We start from the raw sequence: 17,032 nt of genomic DNA on the forward strand, positions 1-17,032 counted from the left end.
GTTCAACTGTAACCTCATCTGCAAGCTCAAAATAACTATGCAAGCGCATAACGTGAAAAAAGGAAGCTCACTGTTTAGTATTTTTTTTTTTAAAAAAAAAAAACCCAGAAAAGCCGAAACTTGGTTGCTCCAGTTTGACAAACAATTATATCCAGTCATCGAATAACATCCCTAGCATTCACACTGAAACAGTCAACATAAGGAACAGGTTGTAAAGTTTACTCAGGTTCAGGTCAGGTCCAAAATTGAACCACAATGCAGTTTGGCAAAGCATTTTGGCCTTCTCAGACAAAAGAATAACTGGCACACAATTGAACGCTTCTTACCATTTCTTTCAGGTCAAAATTCTGCAACAACCGTGGTCACCCTGTTTCAGGAAAACTAGTCTTCAGAATCCAGTATTCTGACGAGGACATAAATGTAAAAAATAAATAATACAAAAACATAGGTTCTTTATAACATTACCTTAAATTTGTTTACGAGATTGGATTCATTTGGAAGGAAGGAGGTGGAGTAGTTTCTGATCTCCACATCCAAGACAATATCTCTAGGATAATAACTGTGACTAATATCGTACTAATTAGAAACCCATAGCATATCTTCCATCCAATCCCTGCAGAGCCTGCGTGGATTCCCAACACCACATTTAGAGCTCCAAAGAAGAGGGCAATCCTTCCAAACCAGCCGTGATACCAATTCCAGTACTTGCGGATCTTGACATCCTTCTTGGGCCGTAGAAAGAACGCCAATATCTGAAGCTCAAGGTTAAACATGCCAATTTAAACAATTTATTAGAATGCACCTCATGGAAAATACCAAGCTAAGTCAAGATAAAATCAGAACAAGGATCCAGGAACATACCTGAAGAATACTGAGGGTAAGAACGAAGATCCCTATGGATCTATGTGCTGGTATTCTGGCATTAATTTTAGAATAGAGTTGTTGTCCAAGAACCACAGTAGCTAGGGCAAAGAGAAATCCCACAAATTGAATACCTGCATGTAGATAATACCAAAGTGGATCTTTATGCTTCATGTATCTTGCAACAATTGCTCCAACAGGAAGGAGCAGGCCCCATGCGAAGATACCCAATATACCGTGATTCTTCTTCATCTGCCCAGGATTTGCATACCCGGAAGAAGCAGAACCTGTGGCAGAATGAAACTTAAAATAAGTAAATATAAGAGAGCTACAAATGGTAAGCTGAAGAGGAGACTTGACAAACCTGCAGAGAAGTCGAAGAGAATGGTGGTCTTATCATCATGAATGGATAAACGGTGGTGTTTTGGATATTTTGTTCCAAAAGCCAATATGATAGGTTGGCGAGTAAGAGTTTTTTCAAACTTGGCTTGAAATGCCAAGTAAATCATGGGTCCATGAAGCACAACAGCAGGTGGAACTTTCGTGAGATCCAATTCACCTGCATCTGCTATGACTTGTGATGGCCGAGCACCTTGTAAATAGAATTGTTTGATTCTCGCATGACCTTCCTTGTTAAACCATCCCACCATAGCGCTGGAGCCAACCATCATTCCATCTTTAGAAAACCCAATTCCTACCCATCCGGTGGTGAATACAGCAGATAATATAAAGGTCACCAAGTTCTCTTCTCTCTTGTGATACTGCAAAATATATTTATCGGTATTATATCAATACAGCAGAATGGGAGGGATCAGTGTTTAATTAAGGGAATATTATTTTTCAGTGCAATAATTAGCCTACACGAGGGATCAGTATTTCAATTATAAACAAAACATATAAAATACACTCATCAAACTTAACGTGGCCATATAAACGAAATCAAAAGAAGACATTAACCAAATTTTGCAAATACACAGGAAAAGCTGATGATGTTGTCTTCATAAACTAAAACAAATGTTGGAATGAAAAGGAAACACGCTAGATTCAAAATGCAACTTCTTTTTAACCATTACATCATGAACGTAAATTTCATAAGCCAGGAACAAGAGAATATACATGTTTAGGTACATTAGTAGAGTTAAAAAAGAAAAGAAGAGTTACCCTCAAAATGAAAGTGTTCCAAACCGGTGCGCAGACCATGCCTGATATATTGCTGTATGGCGGAGGAAGAAAACTACTCGTATCGATATTGCAAAGCTCCGATCTATCAACTTCAGGAGCCGCAAGAGTAGTGGCACCACCACCATTATTCTCACCACTCTGATGATCTTCTACTGAAACATCAGCATCTTCATCATGCGGGCCTGGTGCGGCCAAGGAAATATTGGGTCTCAACAAAATAACCAATAAACATAATAAAACAATCAGGGGCCTGCAAGGTAGAAATCTTGAGTTCTCCATTTCTATAATAGGGCGCTCATAACCTGGCGTACCAGGAATGCCAAGAACTAGGGGAAAGGATGATAACAATTAAAATTCAAAATCTTGAATTTGCCACTAAGAAATCTAAGGCTCATAACAAGCAATAAGACATCAACAATGGGCCAAGAAGAAGGTGAAGAAAGGTATTGTGAGAGTGAAAGTGAAGAGATTGAGGTTGTTGAGAGATGTCAGTTGCTTGAATCTGAAGGATATATAAATTATAGTTAACGCTGGTGAAGAAAGTGGTTGGTGATGGCGGGTAATGATCAATCCTGCCTGTTATCGCAAACATACCACCCAACAACAACATTCTTTTCTGTGTCTCAATATTTTTTTTGCTTTTCTATTTCCCCCTTTCAATTTTCCTTCTTTTTTTTTTTTTTTTTGCTTGAATGGAAGTTCTCCTCAGCTTGAGATTTCAGAATTAGTCTTGATTCAAGTATATATAGATTTCAAGAATGAAAGAGCTTCATCCACATATGCAAATGAGCACTCTAATCATTTACACATGCACGTGAATTAGTGTAGCTCTGCCACCATATGTGTATTCATTGTCCCATTGATAAATTTTGCAAGACCTACCACTGAATTAGTGTAAGTTGGAATATTTTTTAGTGAAAACTTGACATAAAATAATGACCAACTGCCAAAATGAAATAAAAGTTGCTACCAAAAAAATGAAATAAAAGTCAAATTTCATTTTTCGGTTGATTGCTTTTTTTTTTTTGTGTTTATGTCAAACTAATTGGGTAATTAAGGTTTTCTTTTTTTATTTTTTTTTTTTCAGTTGGCTAACTTCATATCTATTGAGGATTGTGATTACTAAATTATGTATGTAGTTGGAAATGCGTCTACAAAAGCCCTTAATTAGCTTCTAACACAAGTGACGATAACACATTTCTTTCATAGAAGATGAAATTGACACAACTTCACAATAACTTGGCACCCTCAAGAAATTGACATGCTAACTTCCTTAGTTTTATTTATTTGAAAATATGTTGAAAAAAAAAACCTTTAGGATTGTGCAAATAAAACTTAATATATAATGAGTAAAAATACAAGAGATTTTTCTTGATTAAACTCGATTCATCGTGTACCCAAGATAAGAAAATCCTATATAATAGTTGAGATTTAAGCGTAAGTATTTAACCCACTTCCAGAGCCTCCCTGAGAACAGAGAGACGATTTATGCATTCTCCAGCAGCAAGAACCAGAAACGGGCAATGAGCGATGAAAGCGACTTTGGGCTCAGCTATTAATTGCCTCTGATGGATCCTCTCTTGGGTTGAGAGAGCATTTGACATGGCAAATCGAGCAAATGTCAAATGATGATCAATTACTTGTGAGAGAATACAGTCGTTTTAGGCACCCTGTAGATATGTTCTTCGCCGCTCTGCTCATCAACCTTGATAATCCATTTGCTTTTGCCAGTAGTCCCCTCGGTCTCAGGCTCGAATTAGCACCATCCTCCGCCAGGGTCTCTCTTATCATTAACATTAGATCTTCCGATCATAGTAACCTCCATTCCTTTCCCAATGGGGCGCTTGGTAGACCTCACAACAACTTCTTTCGTATCCTTGGTGATTCTCCTGAAATGGCCTCCCAACCCTTTCTTTGCACCAACCAAGTTGTTTGCCACCACCACCGATTTTGTTGGATTAACATCGAGCAAATTCAGCAACCTTGTATTCTCATCATTGTTACAGTCCACAAGAGAGAAATCGATGTTTTCTTAATCTGGCAATAGCTCTGACGGGTCACCAGTTCTGAATTCCACAATGTCCTTAAGACCTGAATCTCTAATTACTTTCTTTGATTCAGCTAGAACTGGTTCAGGAAGAATGCAAACGAGCCTGCCTCCAGTATGTCGTGCAGCAGTTGCTAAGGCTACGGTTGATGGTGACACATCGGACGTAATTTCCACAATGAGTTTAGCTTTCATTCCTGCTGCTAATGCTGATATGAATTCGTTGCTCCCTGGTTCCCGGGTCATCCACAAGCCACATCTCCTCTTGTGATCGCCACACTACACAAGCAATTCAAGAAAATGTCGTAAACCCATCAAATATCAAGAAAAGTGAAGAGAAAAAGGAAAAAGAAATGATGCTAACCAGATTGATGGTATCAAGATAAGCCTTAGTGGCAGAAGTTGCAGACCATTCCATCCTTAATGCAAAGGTACGGTACCAGAATTTTTGAAAAATAAAAATGCAGTAGTCTCGTAAATTAATCACAATCTCCAAAATGTACCTTGCAATTAATGTATTGTGATTTTTCTATTCCTCCTGGATTCTTTCTGGGAGACAATGAAGCCGGTTCGTTTAGGTGAACGTTAAAATAAGCGCCAAAGAGGGCTAATTATTAGGTGCGGTGCTTTATCTGTGAGAGAGTGGGTCCTTCCTATTATACAGAGATGGGTTCCAAGAAGTTGTATATGCAAGGAGTGCACCTAATAATTCCTCGCCAAAGAGTTGTGCTGATGCTGAACAAGTCCATCCGCGTTACATGAACTATAGCGGAGGTTAAATCGTGGCCGATTTTCTTGGAAACTGCAGGACTATTTCTGGAAGAGAAATATACTCCAGCAATTATTATCTTTTTATATTTAATTCTCTTTTATTTTTCTTTTATATATATATATATATAAAATAAATAACCATTATTATAAAATAAATTATGATATATTAACATATATTTATATATTTATACTTGTTACATATATTTATATTTATATTATATACAAATAAATTTTTATTATTTCTGTTATAAAATTTTTATTAAAAGTTTTTTATATAAAAATTAAAAAAAACTTCATTATTTTACTTTTATGTATTAAAATTAAAAAAATATAAAAATTAAAAATATTATATCTTAAAATTATTAGTAGCCATGTGCATTAGCACAGATAATTCCTTAGTATTACTAATTATTCATTTTCTATCAAACTTAAAATTCAATTAGCTGGGTCCTTATGCAAATCTCCCTTCCAGATTCAGAATTATCAGTATTTTATTTTTTAGGCTAATGACAAGTTAATTCCCCATAAGAAGTAAAAAAAAAAAAGAAAGAAAGTTTTCATTGTAACTTTTTAAGCCAATCTTTGTTAAGAGTTAGCTGATTCTGTTTTAGCTTGATATAAGACAAGGTACAATTTCTTATTAAGGAGATAAAACAATAATAACAAACATATTATATGATTTTATTTGAATTCTCGTTGCCACTGTTGTATCCAACAAACAAGTTATGCAAATTGGTTCAAACAGAAACAGAAACATATTGTCTGCACCTTGTTTTGATTAACTAGTAGCTAATTTATTTAAGACGAAGCTTTTAATTATTCATATCTAATCATATATAGACCAAGAGAGAATATAGTAAGTGATAAGAGTTGGTTTCTCAGAAAAGGATGGAATGTTATCCATGAGAATTGAGAAGACCTCTAGATAGCACAGCTTCTTTAATGAGTTTGAGAGATCCAATGATGTCATGAATTTGCTGGTGAGGATCAGGAATAGAGCTTTCATCAACCAATAGAACAATGCTCATCTTATTTGGCATAACTTTGCAAGTTAATCATCAATGCCTACAATATTCAATATAAGGTCAGGCAGGCATGCATTTAGAAGATGACACTATCAATCAAGTGAAATTAACAAGAAAAGTGCTAAATTATGTACGTGTGGTTGATCGAAAGAACTTGGAGCTATGTAAGCTATTGGATGACCATAAAACCCGATTTCCTCTTGAGGTCCAACTAGATTGGAGAAGCACATTGTCGTGTGATAGATAGTTCTGTGGGATAGAGCACTGGCTGTCTGTCCCAGTGAAAAAGGCCAAAAATAAACAATAATTGGCTAATCAATATCCATATTCCGGAATACATATGATGATATCTCTATATATTTGATTTGGTACCTTAATGCCAAAAAGCTTAAATATAATTTCAGCAATGGAGAAAGTGTACAATGCTTCATAAGAATGCTTCTTTCGATCAACTGTGGCTTTGGCTTTACGAACATAATCTAAAGGGTCATCTCGGATGGCAATGGTGAAAGGGAGGATGACATAACCAATCCAGTTCCCCCATTTTGCTTCACCATCCTTTTCCATCATATCAGCTAAAGCCTGCAAAATTGCCCACCTAAATAATTTCCAACGTTATACCGCAATATCACACACACACACACACAAGAAGAAGAAGAAACACGACCTGAATTCCTGTGACTGGTCTTATATTGACGAGAAGAGTTGCTCTGAGCCTAATATTCTATGGGAGATTATTTGTCATTTGGGTTGGCTCCTCATCAGCATTCTTATTACTCTTATCACCTGCCAAATGCGAGAAACCTTATCCATAAACTAGCAATGGAGTTCCCACTACTCACCATATCTTCTATTAAAATACTGTGACAGGCCAGCCTGTGTGACTCCGAGAGCAACATTGTTTACAGTCTGCAAAGCTCAATATACATAAGACATTCTATTTTCATCATATTAAAACAAAGTAAAAATATTAAATGCCAGCTTTTCATTTATTTTTTTAATTATTTTATTATAACAATATTTTATATTTTAATTTTTTATTTTATTAAAATTTAATTTAATTTTAAATTTAAAAATATTTTTTTATAATAAAAATATTATAATATATAATATTAATTATTATAATACTATTTATTAAAATAATATTTATATTTTAATTTTTATTTTATTAAAATTTATTTTAATTTTAAATTAAAAAATAATTTTTTATAATAAAAATATTATAATATATAATATTAATTATTATAATACTATTTATTAAAATAATATTTATATTTTAATTTTTTTATTTTATTAAAATTTAATTTAATTTTAAATTAAAAAATAATTTTTTTATAATAAAAATATTATAATATATAATATTAATTATTATTATAATACTATTTATTAAAATAATATTTATATTTTTATTTTTATTTTATTAAAATTTATTTTAATTTTAAATTAAAAAATAATTTTTTATAATAAAAATATTATAATATATAATATTAATTATTATAATACTATTTATTAAAATAATATTTATATTTTATTTAAAATATAAAATAAAATATTAAAAAATTAAATAAAAAGCCAGCTTTTCATTTATTTTTTAATTATTTTTTATAACAATATTTTATGTTTTAATTTTTTATTTTATTAAAATTTAATTTAATTTTAAATTGAAAAATAATTTTTTATAATAAAAATATTATAATATATAATATTAATTATAATAAAATTATTTAATAAAATAATATTTATATTTTATTTAAAATATAAAATAAAATTTTAAAAAAATTAAAATAAAGCTGGATGCTATTATAAGTAGCATCGAGCTTTTCCTTATTTTGTTTAAAATTTATACACTATTTATTATAATTAGTATCCCACTCTAACATCTTCCACCTCAGCATAATTTACTCCGTTTTGGTAATTAAAATAAATCACACCCTTTTCTATTATGTATTTGTTTTTGTTACACCCTTTGATAAAAAATACCCTCCAAACTCACTGTCTGCCAAACAAAGCGTTTAGGAGTAAACTCAACACTTGGTGGACCTTTGACAGGGGTCTCAGTGTCTTTCAACAACAATGTGGTTACCAAAAACATAAAAACATCAACCACGCTATTCCAAAATAGCTGAATAACCCACCAAACTTCCATAACATATTCCCAAAATTTCTCTCAAAAACCCTTATTCGCTTCCTGTAGCTGTTGTTGCTTCTTCTCAATCATCGTAGTAATAATCGGCAATGCCTTAGGGTCAAAAATTTGTCAGGTGCATGCCAATAGAAGAGACATAAGAGAAATTCCATCCCCAAGAAGGTGGTGGATTCTAAAAACGCCAATGGCGTCAGCATCTGCGGTTTTCAGGTCGAGTAGATGGAGGTCCCAGAGAGGCTGTGATTTGTTAATAGTGGTTTTGGAGAGGTTGAAAATATAGTCTTCTATGAATCTGTCTGGTGCTTCCATGCTTTCATCTAATTCTAGAACAATAACGTGCTTATCCAAATCCACTTTCGTGCGTACCCATTTCATTTCTTTGTTATTTTTCTCGTTAATTACCTTTCAATTCATTTTTCAGTATCAACATGTTATAACAAGCATGCAAATCTAAGGCACACACACAAATTATACAATCGTGGTTCAACCGTAAAGTCTACGTCCACAGGCAAGAGAAGAGAAAAAAGTTTCACTATGATGAAAAGAGAAAGATGCAATCAATCAGAACTCTCAAACCCTAACTCCAGTGTGTTGAGAGAGTAGAATATTATAATATTTATACTGGTTCATACCGTGGGGGCGTTCCCCCCGCATCCCCAAGGAGATCAATGGTGGGCTTTGAGCCTGGGCCTATCGGCCCATGCCCTTCACTCAATAAATCATCGAACTTCGTCTACCGATAATTCATTAAATACACTACAAAGGATTTTAACCAATTTCAATTGATTTTAAGTGGTAAAATAATGTTAAAGCATTATTTAAAAACCTTTAATGGTAAATTTTATTTTTCACAAATTTTATAAAAATTTCGGCAGAGTGCCATCTATAATTGAAAAAAACAGTTCTTCTAATACCTGTAAAAAAAAAAAAAAACACTCCCAATATATATAGTTTTCAAATCTCAACCGCCCACATTTATCAATTCAACATAATTCAACCAAATCTCAATTCAAAATACACAACTCAAAACATTCTCAAAACAGTTCAATAATCTCATCAATATTAGATAACTTAATTTACAGAAACATGTCTCAATTTTCAATAAAAAAAAACAAAAATAATATTATTACAAATTTTTATTGTATAACTGCTCAACTAATACAAACGATACATATGAACAAATATTACATTAAACTAATTTATAAGGGTATAAATAAATACCAGTACAAAAATTTCAATGGAGCTCCCCTGTCAACTTAGCAGCTCACTTTGTTGCTTTTTCTTTTCCCTTATATGTGACAGTAAATAAAGCTATCACTGAGTAATTTTTACTCAGTGGTGCACAATACAAATTTAAAGATGATGAATATCAAAATATAAATCAATAAGCATAATTTAAATCATTTCACAATGACAATTCATGGGATTGAAGTCAACTTTTATAATATTATTTTGTCAAATAAATTTATAAATCACAGTGTTACCAATCCATATACAACTTAGGTCATGACACAAAATTTTCTATCAATGCTGTATTGTACACCACGACAAAGCAATCTCAACCCCACTAATCGAAATCAATGAGGGAGGTGGCTAGCTAGCTATATGAGTACTCATTCGATCTTAACCTCAACTGGTAAGCTAGAGAGGGATGAATATAGTTGATCACAACCCCGTAAATGGAGGAGGAATACAGTGATACTGTCATGCTAAGAGTGAATCCAAAACCAATTTAAAATTAAATCATTCAAACATTAAGTAAATTTCCATTTCAAATTTCAATTCACAAGTGGCAACACAACATTTCTCAAATCATTATTCAGCATAAATTATATCAAAATATATTCAAATAAATTTCTCATAGCAAATCAAAATTGAAAAGGTATTGTGCACAAACCTTGTATGAATTGCTTCTAGGCCTTGACTCACTTTTCCTTAACTTCCTTCCCAGTCTCTTTTTCAACTAAAGCACATAATTTATAGTATTTCAGTATCATGTGTCATAATTAATCCAACAATTAATTTCATGCATACTTGATTGTACCTTAAATTTGCTTAAAATAGAATTCTTTGTATTTGGCATTCATGGATTACTATTCATTACACTATTTAAGTCAAAATATTGACTTTTTCAAGCTTAACAGGTATGTTAATTCTAATTATACCCACACACCACCTTTTGGATCACAAATATATTGGCGTTGATTGCCAATTGCCATTCAAAGTCTATTAAAGTTAAATCCAAAAATTTCAATTTTGGATCATCTTCCATTGGTCTATTTACATTGGGAATTTGGTCAAATTTCATTCATCAAAGTTGTTCCTTATTGTCTTAGCTTTAATTCTCTTTTTAAATCACTCCATTTGGAGTTTTGTAGGTCAAATTATGTTAATTTCAAGGTGGCTGGCCGGATTGGTTTTAACCTAGAATTCTGGGTACCAATTCTGTTCTGGCAGTTTTGGTGTGCCGACTGTGGCTCACTTTTCGGATGGGTTATCGTCAGAATTTAGGTTTGTGCTCTTCATGAAAGTTGTAGTATCATGAAAGTTATGACCATTTGAACAAGTACTGTTCATATGGTCAGTTTTGAGTAGGGTAGTGTGCCTAAATCCAGATTTGACCTAACTTTTCACCAATTTGTGTTTGGTTTTAGGGCAAGGTTTCTTCACCAAAATTGTAGTTTGGGTTTTAATTTTCATTTCCAATTGGCCTCACACCAATTGGAACAACCAATTTTCAGTTATGGCCTCTTGAGTTGACCAAGGTCAAACTGCCCAATTGAGGCAGCATCACATTCACCATTTCAATCCCATTCCAACCATTCAAACACATTCCAAATGACTCCAATTGACCATTTCAAGTCTCAATTAGGTCTAATTGCATCAATTACCAATTTTCCCTAAATTTTTCCTTAATTTCAATGGTTCAAGCATCCTAATTATGCAAATTGTTCAATTCATTAAATCAAAGTATACAAAGCTTACTTATATGTTCCATCAAGCATGAATATCCCTTTAATTCTAATAAATTTCATCAAACCCTAATTCATCACATGTTGGCCGAATTCCATATGGTCCCTTAACTTACCATTGTGTTTTATTTTTCTTCAAATTCTACTTTATTTCAATTACTTAAACGTGAATTTAAATAGATAATTGAAGAATTTGTTACTAACCTCTTGTGAAGTTTTCCAAAGCTTCAATTCCCTTCAATTTCCTTCTAAATTCCTTCTTAATATGCTTGCCAAGATCCAAAAACAAGGTTTCTTTAGGAAAATTTTGGGATTTATGGGGTTGATTCAAGCTTTGAAAGCTTGAATTTTTATGGCTATGGAGGAAATGTAAAGGAGAGAGAGAGGGAACATGGAGCCGACACTTGAAGAGGAAGAGGAAATAAAATTGCTTTTGTTTTAATTATTCTTGTCTCTTTCTATTCATAATTATCCCACAAATTTAATAAATTAAATTTGTAATTCTTTTATGATGTCATCATTATGTCATAATCCCATTGAAATTTTGCATTCTTTTCTTTTATTTTCTTTCTCCATAACTTCTTCACTTTAAATCTATTTTTTTTTCTAAATTTAATTTCCTCCATTTTAATGAACATTTAGGCCATGAATCACCTCTAAGGGTGAATTGACCAATTTGCCCCTTGTCGGTCTAATCTGATTTTTCAATAACACTGTATTTCTTCCTGAACTCTGATCTAATTATTTGACCTGATTCCCAACTCTTTTCTGTGATTTTCTCATTTCCACTAGCTTCGTAATTATTCTTAAGACTGCGGTGGCATAATGTCCTGTACGAAATTAGGGTTATAATTGACCTCGTAGTTACTTCCCGGTAAGGTCACCCATCATTGTGACCCCCGGCTCATTTAACCTTTTATGCTCTATTTTTCTTATTTATATTTTCCCTTTTGGTAATCACTATTAATTTTTATTCAGGGCTTTTCTATGTAACTTAAATATGGTTCTAAGCCTCTTGATTGTCTGGACCGACACCGGTCACCTAAATAGAAATATATATACAGAACTATGCATGTAGGGGTGTTATAAATTGGGTCGCAGCGTAAAACTTTCGGGTTGGATCACAATTCGGGTCCATGAAAAAATATATCTAAAATTCAAGTCACAAAAATAACAATCTTCCCCTTAGCTTGAATTCCCTTTATTATCAACAAAATAACCACAAAAATACTCTGTCTTGTCATATGCCCTCGCAAGAGCATCACTGAGCACTATAAATACCAACCAAGTCTAGGCAATGTCTAAACTTGCTGACTGGGACTCACATGGTCATCATATCTGCTGGATTATCATGTGTAGAGACTTTTTGCACAACTACAATTCTCTGAGATACAATATCCCAAATTAAGTGATATCTAACATTAATGTGCTTAGTTCGTTCATGGTACATCTGATTCTTTGTGAGATGTATTGCACTCTGGCTTTCACAAGACATCGTTGCCTTGTTTTGTATTAACCCAAGATTAGCCACCAAACCTTGTAACCATAAAACTTCCTTTATTGCCTCTGCTAAGGCCATATATTCAGCCTCTGTGGTAGACAAAACAACTGTAGCTTGCAATGTTGCCTTCCAACTGATAGCACTTCCAGAAAGAGTAAACAAATAACCTGTCAAAGATCTTCTCTTGTCAAAGTCCCTTACAAAATCTGAATCCACATAGCCAACAACTAAATCACTCATCTTGCCCCTGTCAAATGTTAGACCAACATCTGTAGTACCCTTCAAATACCTCAAAATCCATTTCACTGCCTGCCAATGCTCTTTCCCAGGACACGCCATGTATCTACTCACAACACTAAATGTATGTGAAATGTCAGGTCAGGTGCATACCATAGCATACATGATGCTACCAACAGCACTCGAATAGGGAACACTGGACATGTGCTCCATCTCCTCATCTATTTTGGGTGACATGTCTGTAGATAACTTGAAATGGGCAGCAAACGAAACAATCACAGGCTTAGCATTATTCATGTTGAAACGCTTAAGCACTTTCTCAACATAGGCCTGTTGAAACAAGAAAAACTTCCCAACACTTCTATCCCTGGTAATTTCTATTCCCAATATCTTCTTTGCAGCATCCAAATCTTTCATCTCAAACTCACCACTCAATTGTTTTTTTAGAATATTAATTTATGATATGCTTTTAGTAGCAATAAACATATCATCCACATACAACAACAAATAAACAAATGAATCATCTGAAAGCTTCTTATGATATATACAACTGTCATATGAACTACAATTAAATCCATTACGAATCATGAATATATCAAATCTTTTGTACCACTGCCTAAGAGACTGTTTCAGACCATATAAAGATTTTTTAAGTAAGCAAATACGGTTTTCCATACCTGGAGTCAGAAATCCCTTAAGCTGACTCATATAAATTTGCTCCTCCAACTCACCATGCAAAAATGTTGTCTTCACATCTAGTTGCTCAAGCTCTAGATCATAAAGAGCAACCATAGCAAGTAAGACTCTAATAGAACTGTGCTTCACAACTGGAGAAAACACTTCATTAAAGTTAATCCCTTCCCTCTAAGTAAAGCCTTTTGCTACCAACCGTGCCTTATATCGAGGTGCTTCAACCCTTTGAGTGCCTTCCTTTTTCTTAAACACCCATTTGCAACCTACCACTTTTTATCCTTTAGGCAATGTTATAGGCTCCCAAGTCTGATTCTTGTGAAGAGATTCAATTTCTTCACTCATAGCACTGACCCACTGATCTACATCTGAATAAGAAATAGCTTCTCAATAATTGCTGGGTTCATGCACATCAACTGTCTCAGCAACTGACAAGGGAAATGCAACTAAATCTGCATATGCATATCTCTGTGGTGGTCTAATCTATCTTCTCTCTCTACCAGTTATAATGCTATATGGTTTCTGTTATTGTTGCTTAGGTGCATCCTCTTGTTGATCAGGATCTTGCACCTCATCCTCTGAATCACTGGACTGAACTGCTGAAGTATCAATATCAAGCTCCAACTATTCTCTGACACCGTGATCTGATTCTGCTATTGACTCTTCCCTCTGAATATCCAATGAAGTAGGCTCATTAAATGTCACATCCCTGCAGATAATTAATCTTGGAGACTTTAGATCATTGCACCACAACTTGTAGCCTTTCACTCCAGATGCATACCCTAGAAATATGCATTTTCTTGCCCTAGGCTCAAGCTTACCATCTCTCACATGAGCATAAGCAGGGCAACCAAATACTTTCAGCTGAGAGTAATCAGTAGGTGAACCGGACTAGATCTCAAAAGGAGTTTTGCACTCAATAACTGTAGATGGAGATCTATTAACCAAGAAACAGGCTGTATTAATTGCTTCAGCCCAAAAATCCTTTTCCAATCCTGAATGTGAGAGCATGTTTTGTGCTTTGTCATAAAGCGTTTTGTTCATGCATTCTGCAATACCATTCTGTTGTGGTGTCCTTGTACAAGTGTGATGTCTCACTATACCTTCACTGTTGCAGAATGCATCGAACTCACGATTGCAAAATTCCAACTCGTTATCAGTTTTAAGATGGTTGACCTTCTTTTCTGTCTGCTTCTCAATCATCGTTTTCCACTTTACAAAGGTTGAAAATGCCTCATCTTTTGTTTTCAGAAAATACACTCACATCATTCGAGAGTAATCATCAATCAAAGTCATGAAGTACCTGGCACTGCTTTTAGAAGGGATTCTGTTAGGACCCCATAGATCTGAGTGGATATAATCCACCATTCCTCTGGTCTTGCACACTGCCTTTTTGTTGAACTTCACCCTGGTTTGTTTGTCAAACACACAGTATTCACAAAAGTCCATAGATTCTGTTTTCTACCCGTCCAACAAATCCTGCTTGCTTAACATAGATAGTCCTCTTTCACTCATATAACCAAGATGCATATGCCACAATTGAGTATGATTCTGATTATTACTTTCGGATGCTACTGTAGCTTCCCCTAAAACTATACTACCCTAAAGAAAATACAATCCTAAAACCAAACTGTTCTTCATGAGTACTATAAAGCCCTTGCACACTTTGAGAACTCCATTCTCTGCATGGTATCTGAATCCATAAGAGTCAAGTGTCTCAAGAGAAATTAGGTTCCTCTTTAGTCCTGGAACATGCCAATACTTTATAGTTCTAACAACGCCATCAAAAATCCTCAATCTAATGTTACCAATTCCTTCAACAGATAATGCACGATCATTGCCTAGAAACACCTTGCTACTCATTTGTTTGCAAGTGACAAACTAGTTTATGTGTGGACACATGTTATAAGTAGCATCAGTATCAAGAATCCATGAATTTTGTCCATGATCTGAACTCACGGATAAAATTTCTCTAGCACTATCATCACCATCAGAATCAATAAAACTATCAACCACATTCGCAGAACTTTCTGGTTGCTTTCCCTTTTTATTTTTCAACTTGGGACAGTCTCTCCTGTAGTGACCTTGCTCTCCGCACTCAAAATAGTTGGCCTTTTTCATTCTTGACTTAGATCTGGCCTTAGATTTCTTCCTGCTGGAAGAACCCTCCCTTGAATGTGTTCTTCCCCTGCTCACCAAACCTTCCCCCTCAAATCTTTCTCTATTATCTGGAAATTTCTTTTTCAACTCCTTTGATTTTAGAGAATTACTAATATCCTCTAGTGAAATGCTATCTTTCCCATACAATAGAGTATCAACAAAAGTTTCATAGGAGGGTGGCAAAGAACATAACACAATAAGGGCCTGATCCTCACTATCAATCTTAATATCAATATTCTTCATATCCATAATGATTGAATTGAATTCATCCAGATGTTCTTTAATGGGCGTACCTTCGCTCATTCTCAGATTGTAAAGTCTTTTCTTCAAATACAGGCGGTTGGTCAGCGATTTGGCAGAGTATAACTCCTCTAATTTCTTCCATGCCGTAGATGCTGAGCTTTCACCAGCAATCTCAGTAGGACATTATCAGTTACGATCATGAAAATCACACTCGAGGCTCTCTCCTTTAGATCAGCCTTCTCCGCCTTTTTCATACTTTCTGGAAAGTTATCATTGATTGCCTTCCATAGGCCTTGTAGTATCAAGGAAGATTTAATTTTAATCTTCCATAGACTGAAACTCGATCTACCATCAAACTTCTCCATCTCATATTGTTAAAGATGATGCCATTTGTAAACCCTAGGTTTTGCGCACAAAGCTCTGATACCAGTTTGTTATAACAAGCACGCAAATCTAAGGCATACAAACAAATCGCACAATCACACAGTATTGAAAAGAGAAGAATAATAACACAGGATTTAACGTGGTTCAACCTTAAGGTCTACGTCCACGGGCAAGAGAAGAGAAAAAAGTTCCAATATAATGAAAAGAACAAAATACAATCAATCAGAACTCTCAAACTCTAACCCCAATGTGTTCCCCGAATATTTCACAACTCTCCCACAAATCTCACTTTTTATCCCAATTGGGTCGCAATACGAAACTTTCCGATCGGGTCACAATTCGAATCCATGAAAAAATATATCCAAAATTCAAGTCACAAAAATAACACAACATATAATATATAATTACCACAGAACTAAAAATCATATACAATTAAAGTAACCATCCTAAACATATTGCCTGAATTTTGGATTAGAAATTATTATTCCAAAACTAAAATAGTTTATGGAAATTAATACCTGCAAATTAGGGAAGCGAGGATGCTTAAGCACAGTGTGCACCAAGTTGGCTTTAATGATATGCGGGTGAATTCGAGTCTTGCACCCCACGATGGCCTAGGACGTAGACATTGACGTTGGGTTCATGGAACAACCGAGCAGCTGGACTTAATGGTTCTTCTTCAGTGATTTTCTCTCTGTCGTTATTTACTTTGTGTGCTGACCTCTGATCGGTTTCAACTGGTTTAAGATGTGGCTTTCTTCGTTTTAGATCTTTCTGTGATTCCATCGGGACAAAAGCTGCAATATCGAAAAT

The 17,032-nt window shown here is 34.3% G+C and overlaps 2 protein-coding genes and 1 pseudogene across 2 annotated transcripts; all 3 read right to left on the minus strand.

Moving 5' to 3' along the window:
* Positions 1-32: 32 nt before the first annotated feature.
* On the minus strand, positions 33-2,528 carry LOC110653427 (cytochrome b561 and DOMON domain-containing protein At3g61750). The gene is made up of 5 exons (XM_021809052.2): positions 2,023-2,528; positions 1,226-1,622; positions 862-1,148; positions 466-752; positions 33-367 (listed from the first exon to the last, which is right to left on the minus strand). The coding sequence occupies exons 1-4, from the start codon at positions 2,320-2,322 to the stop codon at positions 477-479; spliced, it is 1,260 nt and encodes a 419-aa protein (XP_021664744.1). The 5' UTR covers positions 2,323-2,528; the 3' UTR covers positions 33-367; positions 466-476.
* A 1,271-nt stretch (positions 2,529-3,799) lies between these two features.
* LOC110653842 (uncharacterized) lies at positions 3,800-4,508 on the minus strand. The gene is made up of 3 exons (XM_021809644.2): positions 4,455-4,508; positions 4,098-4,369; positions 3,800-4,025 (listed from the first exon to the last, which is right to left on the minus strand). Exons 1-3 carry the CDS (start codon positions 4,506-4,508, stop codon positions 3,800-3,802), a joined length of 552 nt encoding a protein of 183 aa, XP_021665336.2.
* A 1,121-nt stretch (positions 4,509-5,629) lies between these two features.
* On the minus strand, positions 5,630-17,005 carry LOC110653849 (wax ester synthase/diacylglycerol acyltransferase 11-like; annotated as a pseudogene).
* Positions 17,006-17,032: the final 27 nt, after the last annotated feature.

Source organism: Hevea brasiliensis, chromosome 2 (genome assembly GCF_030052815.1).
Source record: "Hevea brasiliensis isolate MT/VB/25A 57/8 chromosome 2, ASM3005281v1, whole genome shotgun sequence".
NCBI lineage: Eukaryota > Viridiplantae > Streptophyta > Magnoliopsida > Malpighiales > Euphorbiaceae > Hevea > Hevea brasiliensis.

Excerpts from the sequence above, each read along its gene's own strand:
- LOC110653427 (XM_021809052.2), bottom strand. The coding sequence starts at position 2,322 with ATGGAGAACTCAAGATTTCTACCTTGCAGGCCCCTGATTGTTTTATTA. Across the intron at positions 1,623-2,022 it reads GGAACACTTTCATTTTGAGG|TATCACAAGAGAGAAGAGAA; the intron begins GTAACTCTTCTT and ends TATATTTTGCAG. Across the intron at positions 753-861 it reads TTACCCTCAGTATTCTTCAG|ATATTGGCGTTCTTTCTACG; the intron begins GTATGTTCCTGG and ends CTTGAGCTTCAG.
- LOC110653842 (XM_021809644.2), bottom strand. The coding sequence starts at position 4,508 with ATGGAATGGTCTGCAACTTCTGCCACTAAGGCTTATCTTGATACCATC. Across the intron at positions 4,370-4,454 it reads ATCTTGATACCATCAATCTG|TGTGGCGATCACAAGAGGAG; the intron begins GTTAGCATCATT and ends TTGCTTGTGTAG. Across the intron at positions 4,026-4,097 it reads GAATTCAGAACTGGTGACCC|GTTGCTGAATTTGCTCGATG; the intron begins GTCAGAGCTATT and ends TGAGAATACAAG.